Below are 16592 nucleotides of genomic sequence, written 5' to 3'. Positions count from 1 at the left end.
TTGACAAATAATTCATATGATAATTGATTAATAAAATTTATATCAATAGAAATATTTATACTTCTATCAATTACTGAAAAAATATAGAATTGTTAATAAATCTAAACGAATAATTAAAACGAACTGAAAGTGCGGATATATTATTAAAGAGCATCCAAGCATTAAAAAATGATTATATCCGGAAGAATTATATTTATCTAAATTAATGAAATCAAGGTCTTACCTGACAAGATAGCACCTGTTCTAAAACACAATTAATTGTAATGTCCAGAAATATGACACAATTTCGAACTGACCATTAATCATTCAGAAACTTTATATCAAAATACTTCAGATCTTTGGCTTCACCACTCCATCATTATCACGATTATGGCAAAAGATGGATTAGGCGTGAAGTTGCCTGGTATGTATTTCTCAAATTGGAGAACGGTATATAAATCTTGGTAGAATTTGAATCCCTGACATTCAATAAGTGAATTGTAGCTGAGATCTTTTGGTTTTCTCCATCGATTTGATTAGGACTCTGGTGAGTTTCTATACTGAATATTTATTTTATCATGTTTATCTCATAAATATTCTAGATTTTTAAACAATGTGGTAAATGCCGTGGTCTCGTGGTTCCTGCTCTCGTCTCTCAATCAGAGGGTCGTGTGTTCGAATCCTAGGCATGGTGAGTTTTCCTTCATCAAAACAAAATTATCCACACTGTGCAAGCACTCAACCCAGACCAGGTGAGTAGATAGTATTTCCATGAAAGAATTTTATGATTGATTTATTAATCAGAAATTTAATAATCAATTAAAGAAACGAAAATTATACGTCAAGTGGATTTGATAGCATTTTCCAATATTTTTTAACATGTTGATGCGAAAATGATATTGCGATGTTTTTTCCTTAAAATAAAATATTTCTGATAACTGAACATTTATATCTAGGTTGCTTTCTTTTGTTTTGTTTACTACAATCAAATGAATACGCGGTTACAGAAACCTCCAACAGTTGAACATGGCGTCTAAACTTTTCTGGACCATCACGGTGTTCGCCTTTGTCGCGGCTCTCGCCGCCGCGTTGCCACTCGACGACGAGACAGATGACGAGGAGTTCGAAATGGCGCTAAATCTCCTTGAAAAACGGACTAACGAACTCGACTTCGAAGCAGATGACGATTTCCTGAACGAGGCGGGAGACGTGGAGAAAAGGGGTAGAGGGAAGGGAAAAGGAAAGGGACAGGGAAGAGGGCGTTTCGTGCGTGAGTATGCCTTTCTCAAATTTGGAGTCCGTTTCATTGACCTTGTTGTGATGATAAACAATTATAAGCTACTGAAATTAATTGATTTAATTGCCCAATAGTATACTTGCTTATAGAAATGTACTGTTGTCATTATTTCAAGTTTTTATGAATCAGTGCCCTGGTATATTAATTTGCATAGGCTATATAATACATATCCCCTTTCAACCACCACCTATCTCTCTCTCTCACTCTACCCCCCCCCCCCTCTCTCTCTCTCTAATCGATTGTATATTTATGTTTATGTTCTTTACACTTTATACAACATATTTTATACTTATCTGTACATACGGGGTTTTTTCGTATGATAATGGGGTATTGTAGATGGTTGTTGTGTCTTAATTGTTTATTTAAGTAATCTACCAATATCTTGCTATTTGGATGTCGTGCGGAAGCACCATTATTCCCTCAGACTTTTAAACATAAATCGCGCCGAATTCGTACAGATATCTACTTTTCCCGAAGTTTGAACACATTTTTTGAGTAATGGAAGAGGTATACCGTTGAAATATTTCATCCGTCGGCTAGAATTTAAAACAAAACAGAATTGTCTATTTTGGACAAAATTGATTCCGAAATGGCTAAAATTTGTTGATTACCAAAAATCGAGTCTTGGCCGCCTGTCTTTCAAAGCCACTTAATGAAAGGACGAGATTCATTTTCCTGCTCATGCGTATTATTATTATGCGAGAAAGTCTTACATGTTTGTAGCATTCCTTAGCTGTGTAAGTGGCAGAATGAAATTTGATTTATTGATTTTTTTTTGCCGGAAAGACATTGGAACCCCGTCTTACAAAGAGTTACGATCGATCCAATCAATGGTAACTCTATGGAAATCCATCCGTATCATATTTTTTTCTACAGCAAATTTGCAAAATGTCCTTTGTAAACCAAATTGTCAAGATATCAATAAATTTATGGATATGCATTTATATCTAGAAAAGTTTTTGAACAAACATGCATTCTATAATTATGTTGACTTTGCTGGCTTTCCATATTTGCGATTGATCGCATCAATCGCAACTCTTTGTAAGACGGGCCCCGGATCTCGAGAGTGGAATGTCAGACGTTTCTCATATAGATGTTTCACAGAATGAAAACAATATGAGACAACCTTTGATCAGTTGTATAATGCTTATTTGTATATACCTTTCCAGTGGAATAATGAGTGAGAATTATCGAGGTGGCCAGACCTGGCGTATGGGGTGAAATGTCCTAACAACTGCGAGCGAGCGAAACGAGTGAGCAAAAGCGTTGTCATATCGCTATACTGCATATATTTGTATATTCATTTATATCTTTGTAATGATTTATTTTACTGTTGAATTGACTTGAGTTGAAATGAAAATAAACCAAACTGAACCTGAAGCGGTAACCTTTTTAATATACAAAAACCTCATTTTGTGATATATTTTGATCTAACATTAAGAAATTATTATCAGATGTCACCCTTTTCCTTTCCATTTCTTTTTTTTTTTTTTTCCTTTTTGGTTCATGTTGGTACAATTTTTTATGAGGGGGGTCCATGGCCCCGAGCCCCCCCCCCCATCATCTGTATACCAGTGTACATTCCCCCATTCTTTTTTTTCATTCTGTCTATCATACCTTGCAGGTTGCATCCACCGGGTATCCGGCCATAGCTGCATCTGTGACATGAGAAAGAATAGGAATAATCCGAAGTTCTACAGGGTCTGTGGCGGGCAAAATCTAAATCAGATATAATCATCATTTGTAATTTTCTATATATATCTACAACGGGACGATGCCTTGAAGTATACCCAGGTGATGCTGCACCGAGAGCCTGGTTGTCATGGAAACACATTAATGAGTTTTCTTCTAATGAAATATTTCTAACAACTGAAATTCAATTTTAAGGAATGTCTGTTCAACACTTTTTGTTTGTAATAATTAAAATGTATCTGTCGATCGCCAGTCATGAAAGAAGAAAACATTAAAGTTCAATTTCATGGAAAAGGTGACCATTTGTGTTGTCTTTTGTCAAACAATTTATGTTAAGCTGAATAAAGGGTTCGTCAGACAGAGAGGAACTGGTCTGGAATGAATGCACCCTAAATACATTGCTCAGGTTCGTATTTTGTTTCGACATTGGCCGGTATTTTGGACTCTTGGTTTGACTTAAAAAGAATTGGGTATGATTCTGGTTAACAAAATTCTGCAAAAAAAAAACATTCTGATTTTGAAGCTAATTAAGAATTATTCAATATTTATCTTTAAAATTGTTGGGTGACATATTCACAAAAAAAAATTAATTGAAGCTCCAGGTGATATTTGAAATTGCACAGAGAGCCCCCCCCCCCCCCCCACACACACACCCTCGCCAAAAATAGAAGATGGAAAAGATAGGGAAGGAGAGAGGAAATGAGACGGGAATAGAGAAAGGGGGAGGAAGAAGACGAAGAAGAAGAGAGAGAGAGAGAGTGAGTGGGAAAAAGTTAAGAAACCGATGAACATGATGAACGTGAAGATTAAAAAATATAACATTGAAGAAGGTTTGCGAGTATACTCCCTCCACTTGATATTCCATGGGTCAAACCCCTGGTCAAACCAATACCATAGACAAAGAAAGTGTTGTTATGCGCTTATAATAATGAATGGGTCTTTATTTAAAATGTAATTACGACATCGCGCTCATCCAGTCTGACACGCCCTGATTGTATAATGAACAAAGTATCGAATGTCATGGGAAAGATGCTACACTTTATCCAGCAAAAATATCATTTCGAATTCAGCCTCCATTAATAATGTCCAGAGGCGGCACCGAGGTAATTTCATCGGGGGGGGGGGGGATAAAATGTAACGCCATTCTGTTTCTCTAGGGCAATTCCATAAAATATGTACGTCCGACCAAGGAGTTACCAGTGCTGGTAACTTGTTGGTCCGACCCCATATTTTTGAGACCTTCATGTAATTCTCTGTCTCTGATTTCTAGTTCTTATAACAGTTTCTGATTTTGTCAAGTGACCATGACTTGGTCAGTTTATGAAGTGAAGTGAAAATTTAGAAATATGGGGGTCGGACGTACAAAATAGTTGAATATTTTATGAAATTGCTCTCTATTTATGTTTATGAGGATAATTCTTTCTTCTCCTTTTTCCTCCTTTATCCTGTTATCACCGATCACTCTTAAATTTATCAGCTTGAAAACAATAAAGGCGGCAGACCCTGCCCCTTTGGAACCCCCCTCTGTTAATACGAATCATAATTACCCCGTGCGACGAACTAGTATTTTTATTACATTGCTCTTATGTATTTGGAATTAGCTCTGTATGACAATATTTTGATAGTACCGTCCTGGGGTACTATTTTTTTTATAGTGGCCGCGATACATTGTTTCTTCCTATCATTTTAAGTGGGGGTTGAGTCAAGAGTGGGAGCCTAAAAATCTCGATGAGGTGGTAATTTTCACGGATTTTTACACGTCAGTTATTTAAAAGATAAGGGGGAGATAAATCCCCCACTGCCCCCGTCCAACACAGCCCCTGAAAAACGCGGAATTATGTTTTCGTTCGCTATAAATGAGAGTTTCTTATTCATTCACAAAAATTGCATCATCTTATTTATGATTTTGCCTCTCCATGTATTAGCAATCAAGCGTGTAATAACTCTGATATTAGATTTCTTGACAAGGATAGCATGACGAGCTCGCCCATGAGGAAAACCTTCGTACCGGGATGGGAGTGAGAGGGAAAGAGAGAGAGAGAAAAAAGGAAGAAAGTAATAAGAATAGATAGAAGGGTACAAAGAATAACGAGAAATTGAAGGGGAGAAAGAGGTAGAGAAGGATAGAGAGATATAAAGAGAGAAAGAGGGAGAGAGTGAATATGGGTCCTTGAGTGGAAACATAGATAAGAGAAAAGGAGAGAGAATGTGGGGGTGTGTGCGTGTGTGGGTGAGGGTGTGTACGTATGTGTGTGCCGTGGCCGAGTGGTCTAAGGTGCCCTACAGCGTGAAAGTGCGGGGTAATTCGACTCCCGGCACGGCCCTTGACCAAAGCATTTTAATATTCATTTTCATATACATCTTGCATCAAATGAATGAAAATGCTCTATACATCATTGAAACCAACGTGTACACACACACATATATATATATATATATATATATATATATATATATATAATGTGTGTGGGTGAGAGAGAGAGAGAGGGGGGAGAGATGAAGAGAGAAGGGCAGACAGATAGAAGAACAGACAGAGGCGAGGAGGGGGAGGGGGCAGATATTTTGCAAAATGGAACATTTTGTAGGATAATCGGTTTTGATGTTCATAATTGTTTCGGACGCGCTAGATTGGCTTTGACGTTATAATGGAAGGAGCCCCGTCAGTAGGGATAAGTTTAGAAACCATCCGAGAATAGCTCCCAGTCACACATCATTACTTGTACATGGATGGCCCTTTGTTTGAAACGCAGTTGTAAGATGCTAAAATTAAGGTGCTGACGGATGATGACTATATAAAACGGTTTGAAGATGGTGTAATGTTTTCAGTTGTTAACGATCTTAAGCGGCAGCGCCTACCAGAAAGGATTCTTTATTTTCAAACTATAAGTCACAGGAACTTTAACTAAACGAAAGGTAAGGACACTATATATTTAACCATCTATTTTTCACATGATGGAATGATTTTTGGAAAGATTTTGCTAATTACGTCATAATTACAGTCACATCAACGAACCGACTCTAAATCGGCCGATGTTACGTCATTCTAATTAACATGAAAGCTCAAGGTCCCATAACACTAAGGTTAGCGACTAATTGCATTTGATTTGTAGGATTGATTGAACATTGTAGTCAATGCAATCAATCGTATATATAAACAAAAAATGTTCGACGATGCTTGTTAAGCTTTGTGTTATAATGACCCTGGTCTGTTCCGCGTGTGGCTGTAAGATAATAGAAATGAGTTCATTGCTGGGACGAGTGATCTAAAAGTAGAAATGATTATGTTTATATTCGTTTTACACTATTATTTATCGAGATTCTTAAATAATGGCTAAGTAACGTTGGTAACAAAGGATGCACTTGAATGGATTAGCTATATGTTCATTGGAATCATACCACACTATGATACATCATTATTAATATTATTATTAGTATTATTATTATTATCAGTAGGAGTAGTAGTAGTAGTAGTAGTAGTTGATCGCCATCATCATCATCATCACCACCACCACAATCATCATTATTAATATTATTATTATTAGTATTATTATCATTATCAGTAGGAGTAGCTAGTAGTAGTAGTAGAAGTAGTAGTAGTAGTAGTAGTAGTAGTAGTAACAGCTATAGTAGAGATAGAAGTAGTAGGGTGAGCAAGGGTAGTTGGAGTAGCAGGAGTAGTTGCAATTGTAGTTGTAGTAGTAGAAGTAGTAGTAGTAGTAGTAGTAGTAGTAGTAATAGTAGTAGTAGTAGAAGTAGTAGTAGTAGTAGTAGTAGTAGTAGTAGTAGTAGTAGTAGTAGTAGTAGTAGTAGTAGTGGTAGTAGTAGTGGTGGTATTAGTAGTAGTAGTAGTAGTAGTAGTAGTAGTAGTAGTAGTAACAGCAATAGTAGAGATAGAAGTAGTAGGATGAGCAAGGGTAGTTGCAGTAGCAGGAGTAGTTGCAATTGTAGGCGTAGTAGTAGAAGTAGTAGTAGTAGTAATAGTAGTAGTAGTAGTAGTAGTAGTAGTAGTAGTAGTGGTGGTAGTAGTAGTAGTAGTAGTAGCAGCAGCAGCAGCAGTAGTAGTAGCAGCAACAGCACTGTGATAGATGAAACGTAATGATGGTATTTTTTATTTTTACAAGGCTGAGTAATTTATACGATCTTGCAGTACTGACTGAAAATATACTCACCGTAAAATGGAGCAAATTCGGTCTAGGAATGGCTAAAATATTGGATAAATAATATTGATGTGCTCCCCCCTGAAAAAAACATTGCGTTTTCACTGGCATCGTCATTATCTATCTTGTTCCATTTTGTTCTTATAATGTTTACAGGAAAATGTCACTTAACACCTTCATCCTGGCCCTTTTCCTGACCGTCGTCATTCTCGGTGCGTCGACGACGTCAGCGATCACCGACCCCGAGAGGGACGCTGACTGGGGCTGGTATAATCGCGGAATGGGAGTGAGGTTCATTGACGATCTCGCAAAGCGGGGCAACGGACTAGGCAGTGGACGATACGTTAGTAAGTGTGGATGTCAATATGGGTCATCACGGTGGAAGAGGGGGGGGGGGGGAGGCTAGACACGGTTGGTAGGAGAGACTGTGCAAGCAATCTATCTTTCAGTCTCGGGTGATTGGTCGAAAAAGGACGCCATCTACGATTAGAATTTGGAAGGCATAGATTTCTAAAGCAAGGTTTCCACTTTGGCGAGTTGGAGTTGCGAGTCGTACTCGAGCTGCGCGAGCTCTAACTCGCCTTAACTCGCACAAGCTCGCGTGAAATTTACATTTTTTTCTGGAATTTGCATGAGTGACAAAAGACTCAACATCGAGTTCACTACGCTCGCTGTACGAGTGAACCGAGCACGAAACGAGTCAGACCGAGCTTAGTATGAGTTGCAGTGACCTTTATACGACTTAAAGCGAGCTATGAACAAGTTATCAAGATTATGTTACGAGTGATAAGAGTTTCATACGACCAAGGGGCGGGATATGCACATTTTTGGCACTCAAAGATGGATGCCGGCGGCGGCGTCAACACCAAATCTTAACCGAAGGTTAAGTTTTTTAAATGGCATCATAACTTATAAACTATATGGACCTAGTTCATGAAACTTGACCATAAGGTTTATCAAGCATTATTAAACATCCTTCTTGAGTTTCAGGTCACAAGACAAAGGTCAGAGGTCATTTATGGTCAATGAACTTAGACCATGTTTAGGGAATCAACATAAAAATCTTAACCTACGGTTAAGTTTTTGAAATGTCATCATAACTTAGAAAATATATGAACCTAGTTCATGAAACGTGGACATAATGTTATTAAAGTATATAAACATCCTGCTTGAGTTTCAAGTCACATGACTAAGGTCAAAGGTCAATTAGGGTCAATGGACTTTGGCCAATTGGGGTATTTGTTAAATTAACATTTTAACTTTGAAAGTTTATGAATCTGATTCATGAAACTTGAACATAATAGTAATCAGGTATCACTAAACATCCTGTGCGAATTTCAGGTCACATGTCCAAGGTCAAAGGTCAATGCACTTTACTGATGTTCGGGTGATCTGTTGAATTACCATCATAACTTTGAAAGTTTATAGATCTGATTCATGAAACTTGGATATAAGAGTAATCAAGTATTACTGAACTGCTGAACATCCTGTGCGAGTTTCAGGTCACATGAGGAAGGTCAAAGGTCATTTAAGGTCAATGAACTTTGGTCATGTTATGGGTATTTGTTGAATTACCATCATAACTTTGAAAGCTTATGGATATGAATCATCAACTTGGATATTAGAGTAGTCAAGTATCACCGAAAATCTCATGCCAGTTTCAGGTCACATGACCAAAGTCAAAGGTCATTTAAGGTTATTGAACTTTGGCCATTTTGGAGATTAATACTATATTGCTGTCATAACTTTCAAAGTTTAGATACAGTTTGTAAAATGTGGATATAGGGGTAATCAAGTATCACTGACAAGTCTTAGGTCACATGATCAAGGTCAATGTAATTTATTGTCAATGAATGTAGTATTGTATCATTGTATGAATGGTGTTTTTGTGAATAATTATTTTATAGTAGTTTTCAAAGTCAGCACTGCTACTATATTGGATAGCGTGATGCAGGTTAGACTGCCAGAGGCGCTCCACTTGGACCTTGTCTAGTTTGATGTCTTGTTCTTTTACCTTGGCTCTGCTCGTCATTGACTTCCTCTTCCGTTTCAATTGTCTCTTCCTGCACTTCTTCTACCCTTGTTTGAATGTCATCTTCTTTCGCTGTTTCCCTACCTGAATGGCCACAACTCTTGGATTTTTTGGATCGAGGCATATTTCTCTCCTTATTTATTGAAAGTAATCGTAATAATGCAGTGGCAACAGCCTTCTTTAAAAGTACGTGTACATTGCGTGGGTCAGTTAAAATGTGCTCTCACTTTAAAATAAACTCCTCAAAAAAGTTTGGAAATCCGATTTTAATCAAAACTCCCTCCTCGGTTTTAGTAAATATAAATTGTTATTAATATCAATGAATAGATCATTCAATTTTCTTTAAAATGATACCCTACATGATATGCACTAGCGTACCTACGGGGGGGGGGGGCAGGGGGGCCACTCTGCCCCCCCCCTGACGAGCCACAACCCATACAAAATACATATCCCTGCCCCCCCCCCCCCCCCTGACGAGCTTGAAAGACCTTTTATGCCCCCCCTGACGAGCTTGAAGACCTTTATTGCCCCCCTGACGAGCTTGAAGACCTTTTTTTTTTTTTTTTTTTTTTTTGCTTGTCAAATTTTTTGGCGGCCGATTTTGCCCCCCCCTGTGGAAAATCCTAGGTACGCCACTGATGATATGATTATGGTTCACATGGAGGTGCAGTGCCTTGAAATGTGGGGCAAGGTCAACATTCAAAATTAAGTTGCAAAGTGACACAATATTGAAAGTCACTGTTCCTTTTTCCGTGGTGATGAGTGAGTTTTTTAAGCGGTTTCTTTTGAGTTTGAGGCGGTAATCCCGCCTCGGTTTTAATAAATATCAATGTTGAATTAATATCAATGAATATATCATTTAATTTTCTTTAAAATTATACTTTCCATGATACGATTTTGGCTCACATGGAGGTGCAGTGCCTTGAAATGTGGGGCAAGGTCAAAATTCAAAATTTGCAAAATGACACAATATTGAAAGTCACTGTTCTTTTCTTCCATGATGATGAGTGAGATTCTCAGCAATCGTTTTCATGCACCTTAACATCAACATTCAAATGGAATCAAACACACCTCTGCACAAGCAAACACACAACAAACAAACATAAACCACAACAAAACATTATGAAATGAAAAAGCAGGGGTTTGATTTGAATGGATTTTCATCTTTATTCATTCACCCTTCATGATTATTTCTGCTCGTTTTGCAGCTTTTTACTTCAGACCTCATCCAACACTTTTCAATTTTGCTCTTTTTTTGATGGCATGATCATAACAAGCATGGAATCATTTTAAAGAGAATCAAATGATCTTTTGAAAGATATCAAATATGCATTGTGTAAAATTTGGAGTCGGGAGAAATTAATGGCCAAACTCTGATTTCCAAACTTTTTTGCTCGTTTTGCAGCTTTTCAATTCAGACTTCATCCAACACTTTTGAATCCTGCTTTTTTCGTGATGGCATGATCATAACAAGCATGGTATCATTGTAAAGAGAATTGGATGACCTTTTAAATGATGTCAAATATGCAATGTATAAATTTTGGAGTTGGGAGAAATTAATGGCCAAACTCAGATTTCCAAACTTTTTTGAGGGGTTTATATGTGGGGAAAATATAGATCACTGGACATTTATCATTCAGCTGACATGCCTCTGAGCACTTGCATCGCACTCGGAATAAACTCATACGAAACTCGCTGTAACTCGGGGTGCTCGATCTAAAGTCGCGCTAATCTCGTGGGCACCTCCAGTTGACTCGTAAAACGATCGCAATGCTCGTATCTCGCTCTTGAAAAGTCGGAACGCACTCGCGTATACTCAGATGTGGCGAGTTATTACGAGTTAGTGTGAGTTTATCTCGAGCTTATTACGAGTTATTGCGAGTACTGCGAGTATATAACGAGTTTAGGTGAGTTCAGCACGAGTTACAGCGAGTTAGCAAAATTTTTGAACATGTTCAAAATTTTTGAAACTGCTCACGATTTCAAGGAGAGTTGTCCCGAGCTTGAACGAGCTTCGCCGAGCCATGCCGAGTTGTCGCGAGTTATCCCGAGTTTCATGGTGAGCTTTATGCGAGTTATCGCGAGTGCCTCATTTTGGCAACTCGCTATAACTCGCCATAACTCGCGATGTTAACTCGCCAAAGTGGAAACCTTGCTGCCTAATTTACTTTATTCATTGGCTAAATAAGAAACAAAAATGTCGAAACTACAAGAAGGGTTATACGCTTGTGGGTGAGAAATAATCATGTGTTATTCTTGGGTAGAATAACACCAAGCCCTCTTACTGGATGAATTTTGGTATAAGCAACATTGCATAGGGGTATATTCTTCTGACACATTGTTAAATTGCGCAATTATTCGAACTGCTCAATTGTAAAACAATATATGTATATATTTTTCTTTAAAAATAAAGCGGAGATAAAGTAAAACTGTGTCATTTTAACATCTTTTGGAGGTTTTAGTGTATACATACAAGAACTGGAAAGAAATTTTGATACGCATGAGAGGTGAATTGAACATTCGGAATTCATAGGGACACAGTTATATCACAGTCATTTTAACGAAAAAGACTCCATGCCGGCAAAAGGTAATAATGATTATGATTATGATGATGGTGATGATGATGTTGATGATGATGAAAATAATGATAATAATAATAATAATAATAATAATAATAACAATAATAAGAATAATAATAGTGATGTCTAACTGAGCACAAACACCGTCCACATGGTCCAGAGACGCTCATAGCGCTAGCACAGCAACAGTTCCTTTGGGTATTTATATACAACAAAAAAATATAAAATGTAAATTAAGTCAACAAAGAGATCTTAAATTACTACAAGTACAGTTTTGCATCACCCACTGGACTCCCAGCTACATCCTGGTGGGGCCCGGTGCCCTCCTGCTTGCTGCTCCGTTCATCGCCAATTTAAGGAGCAAAGGAGCATAATACCCTTTTTCGGTTTGAAGTTTATTCTCTTGGTGTATCTGTACCATACATGTAAATTAGCCTGACCAAAATCAAAACTATGAAGCTTTTTATTTCTTACACTTGGTCTTTTTTTTTTCTTGTTATTCTTGTCTTTTTTAGGATGTATCAAGAAGGGCACTGATCAACGTTGTTTTTGTGATATGGTGAGGAGTCCGAGAGATCCGGGATATTACGTTGCCTGCTCTAAATTCTCTCTAGATCCAGAGGAAGAGTGATTCTCAATTTTACCGCAGTAATAAATCGCTAATAAATCCATAAAAACATTGTTTGGATTGTTACGAAATGGTCCGAGATGGACATGAACGTTGGTGGCGCTTTTCATCAAAATTCTCCCACGGAAAAAAAAGAAGTTGCGACACGCCTTGGGACGAATTGACGGTCGAATGGATGATGTTTGGACGAGCAAGAATGCGTTGTATTGTGGTTTGTTTTATATTTGTTTGTCTGTTTTGTTTTTTGTTATTTCTTGTATGGTATTTGTCTTGTGACCAAGCGTTATTTCAGAAAAAAAAAGCTCGAGGTTTCGTTTGATAACGCTGATAATACTTGAGTTTGCGGCTTTTTATAAATTATTGTTGAGTGCGCTTTACAAGATCCCACTTTCCATGGTAAAACAATCACACCACAACTCATATTCATTGGAATTACTTATTTGGTACATTTTTTCTAACTATTTATGAAATGTTCTAGTTCCTCTAAGTGAGTATAAATGACAAATATGTATCTTGGTTGACGGTCGATTGGAGGATGTTTAGACAAGCAAGCATGCGTTGTTTTGTGGTTTGTTTTATAATTTTGTGTTTGCCTGCTTCATGTTTGAAAATTTCTTGTATGGTACTTGTCTTGTGACCAAGCGTTATTTCTGAAAAAAAAGCTCGAGGTTTCTTTTGATAGAACTGATAATACTTGAATTTGCGATTTATTTACATTGTTCGTTTTTTGTGGTCTAACAATAACACCATAACTAAAATTTACTCAAAATATTAGTTAGGCCATTTTGTGATTCCGCTAAGTAAGTGGAAAATGGGCATGTGACTAAAATAACTATTTAATGTATAGACATGATATAGGAAAAGAAAACTTATATACATGCAAAGGTCCGTGATTCGAATCAAGGTCGAACAAGACAGGTGTGATGTTGAATGATTTTGATGATAGTAAAGGTTGATTCTCAAACCATTATTTGTTACATTCTGTTTATAACGTTGCAGATATGACCACTCAGCGTTGAGCCAACAATTAATCGTTGAGCAATATTACTATATATATTCAATCAAAATGTTCATTTCGACTTCAAGGAGCAAAGTGGTTATACAATAGAATGTAGTCAATTGTTGTGTTTTTTTTGCTATTTGGCGTAGATATAAAAGACTTATTTTAATCATCGCTCATTAATTACTGTGTTAAAAAGATTGTTTACATCGCACTTGCTATTCATTGTTTGTGTTTCAATGATCAAACTCATTTAGTTATAATTATTATTTGTCTTCAATTACTTAACGAAACTGTTAAAGTGTGTTTTTATTTCGTCTTTTTTCAAATACTATCATATCATTTTTGTCTTTCATACGTACATGTTTATTGATTTATTTTGTTCTATTTAATATTGTTGCGAGATAATTGTTATTGTTTTTTTTACGTGATGCTATTGATAAGTTTTAGTTTAAAAACTCTACAATCATTATTTTTATTTGATATTGGCGAATATTTTAATGGAAATGTTCAAGCTTATCAGTTTATTGGCCTGTGTATCTGTTAATAATTTTTCATGTTTGTGAACTTTTATTGATTTTGATTTACTTTATTTTACTGCTTTATTTTGTGTATTTTATCTATATATTTATATATTTCCTTAATAGAATTCTTGCTCATTCTACACTAATGGTTTTGATCATTGAGATATAATAAATTCAAGAAATTTTAAGCATTAGTTCAAACAGAATCAATCGAATAACGGTTTGTGGAAAATACGAACTTTTAACTTTGCACTTAATAAAAGGAATTCTTTGTTTTTCAAATATTCTTTAATCCATCAACATTATTGGGATTCATGCAGGGTAGGGGGTCGCGGGGGGGGGGCAGCGGAGAGTAGCAGCCCCATATGATCTTTGTAGTCGTCAAAAAAGGAAAAGGGTTAAATCGGGAAGAAAATATACGAGACAGAAGAGTGTCAAAAAGAGGTGTCCCTCCTGTCATTAAAAAAAAAACTGACTGGCTTCCCCTATTGATAAACCATGATGCCGTTACTGGATCCATTTTAAGGTTTCATGTACTCGCCCTTTATGTGAAAGCTTCGCATTTCATCGTTAGATTATTACTAGTATGAATTGTATTTCAATATCAGGCTTGTTCTTCTTAGCATATTATATATTTATTTAAAACAATACATAATTGTAATGGAATTAAGTGTATAAATTATTTTTGTAACTTTGATAACGATTTCATGATTTTTTTGTTTGTTTGGTGGTATTTCCCCAGGATTTGAGGTGTACGTCTAATGTTATGTTGTTTTTAATATTAAAAATGATGTTCCAAATTGATGTGTGTTTCTAATGAACTTGTCCCCTATTTATCGCACTGTGCCTTGAAATATGTATAAAAAAAAAAAAAAAAAAAAAAAAAACATAATGTAAGGTTATGAGATTTCGTTTGAAAAGATGTGTGGTCTGAAGGTATGCGAGAGTGTATGAATACACTGCGCCCATTTGTGGGTGTGCGTTATCTGTCCTTCATGTATTTTTTAATGAAGACTGAATGAGATTCTTCCTATTTATTAAATGATAAGTTACCCTTAAGGGGATTTTCGTTAATAATGTCAGTATCATTAAATTTTATCCTACTAGAAATGATGACGACCATTTAAAAGAACGATTAATGCATGTATATTAATAGGCCTTATAACGTAACATTATAATAAAAAGGTTATATATATATGGGTACCGGTAGGAAGTAATTCCTTAAAAAGCTGTGTGCGCTATGAACGCCTAGCTTAGCCGGGTAATATAGGGGTGACCCGACAATTGCTCCGCCGACATCTGCTCCGCCGACAATTGCTACGCAAAATACGACAACTGCTCCGCCGACAATTGCTCCGGACAGTTGCTCCGCCGACAGTTGCTCCGTCGACACTTGCTCCGCCGATATTTCCTCCGTCGACACTTGCTCCGCCGATATTTGCTCCACCGATATTTGCTCCGCCGATATTTGCTCCGTCGACACTTGCTCCGCCGAAAATTGCTCCAACGATAATTGCTCCGCCGATAATTGCTCCGCCGACATCTGCTCCGATTATACGACAATTGCTCCGCGACAATATTGCTCCGCCGATATTTGCTCCACCGACATCTGCTCCGATTATACGACAATTGCTCCGCGACAATTGCTCCGCCGATATTTGCTCCACCGACATCTGCACCGATTATACGACAATTGCTCCGCGACAATTGCTCCGCCGATAGTTGCTCCGCCGACATCTGCTCCGCCAAAAATTGCTCCGCCGATATCTGCTCCGCCGACATCTGCTCCGTCAATATTTGCTCCGCCGACAACTGCTCCGCCGAAAATGGCTCCGCCCTAAATTGCTCCGATAATGCGACAATTATTTTGTACTTTCATGCGCATAACAATTGTAGCACAGGCTGAAGGCGTCAATTTACAAATTTGTATATTATAATATATTGCAAAGTAAAATTAAACTATGCTTGCATGATATATTACATGACATACACAGGGGCCGCGGAACGGTTTTCAAAGCGGGGAACTGACCATGCTAAAAATCACAATCATATGGTCATTTTTACGTTTTTGTACACGGTTTTGGAAAAAGGTGATACATGCATAACATATAGAGAAATAGAAAAAAAGGGGTAAGCACAAAGGAGGGATAGATATTGATATTCTTAATTCTTATTCATGGTGAGGGGGGGGGGGGCAGCGGCGTAAAAGGGGTCGGTGGCCAGGGGGGGGGGGAGCAAGAGCCAAAAATTTCCCGGTCATATCATGGTATGAACAGGCGTAATGGTGTCATGAGGCGACGATTTTGAGAGGACCAGATATTGCGTATCGGGTAGAATTTATCTTTAAAAAAAAAAGTTGCGAGCGAGCAAATATTTTGACATTTTTAATAAAAAAAACAAATTTTTTGATGGATTTTGACATGATATCCAGAGAATCATATTTCACTCTTCTCTATTTCCATTCTTTTTTTGTGGTCTGTACGCCACTGTGAACAGGATTCTTTGCGGCAGTAGCGTGAAGAGTAAAAAAAAAAAACGAGGGGCATGGTATGGCGCATGTGCTAAAAAGTTGCTTAATATAAGTCCCGAGGGAGCGAAGCGAGCGAGAAAAAAAAATCACCTTTTCATGAGAATCTAACTCTGGGATATTTTTTGACATTATATTCAGTAAATAAAATCATATCCTACACTTTTTCTTTGCTTT

At 37.2% G+C, this 16592-nt stretch overlaps 1 protein-coding gene and 1 long non-coding RNA gene across 2 annotated transcripts; both read left to right on the top strand.

Moving 5' to 3' along the window:
* The first annotated feature begins 450 nt into the window (after nucleotides 1–450).
* Nucleotides 451–3262, top strand: LOC129266679 (uncharacterized). Its single transcript, XM_054904510.2, has 3 exons — nucleotides 451–526; nucleotides 987–1249; nucleotides 2901–3262. Exons 2-3 carry the CDS (start codon nucleotides 1006–1008, stop codon nucleotides 3008–3010), a joined length of 354 nt encoding a protein of 117 aa, XP_054760485.2. The 5' UTR covers nucleotides 451–526; nucleotides 987–1005; the 3' UTR covers nucleotides 3011–3262.
* Nucleotides 3263–5593: 2331 nt separating this feature from the next.
* On the top strand, nucleotides 5594–14692 carry LOC135154938 (uncharacterized). The gene is made up of 3 exons (XR_010294334.1): nucleotides 5594–5881; nucleotides 7282–7472; nucleotides 12252–14692. It is a non-coding gene; the product is annotated as an uncharacterized LOC135154938 (long non-coding RNA).
* The last annotated feature ends 1900 nt before the right edge of the window (nucleotides 14693–16592 follow it).

Source organism: Lytechinus pictus, chromosome 8 (assembly GCF_037042905.1).
Source record: "Lytechinus pictus isolate F3 Inbred chromosome 8, Lp3.0, whole genome shotgun sequence".
Taxonomy (NCBI): Eukaryota; Metazoa; Echinodermata; class Echinoidea; order Temnopleuroida; family Toxopneustidae; genus Lytechinus; species Lytechinus pictus.
The sequence above is the reverse complement of the archived record's forward strand: the minus strand, read 5'-3'. Positions and strand labels throughout refer to the sequence as shown.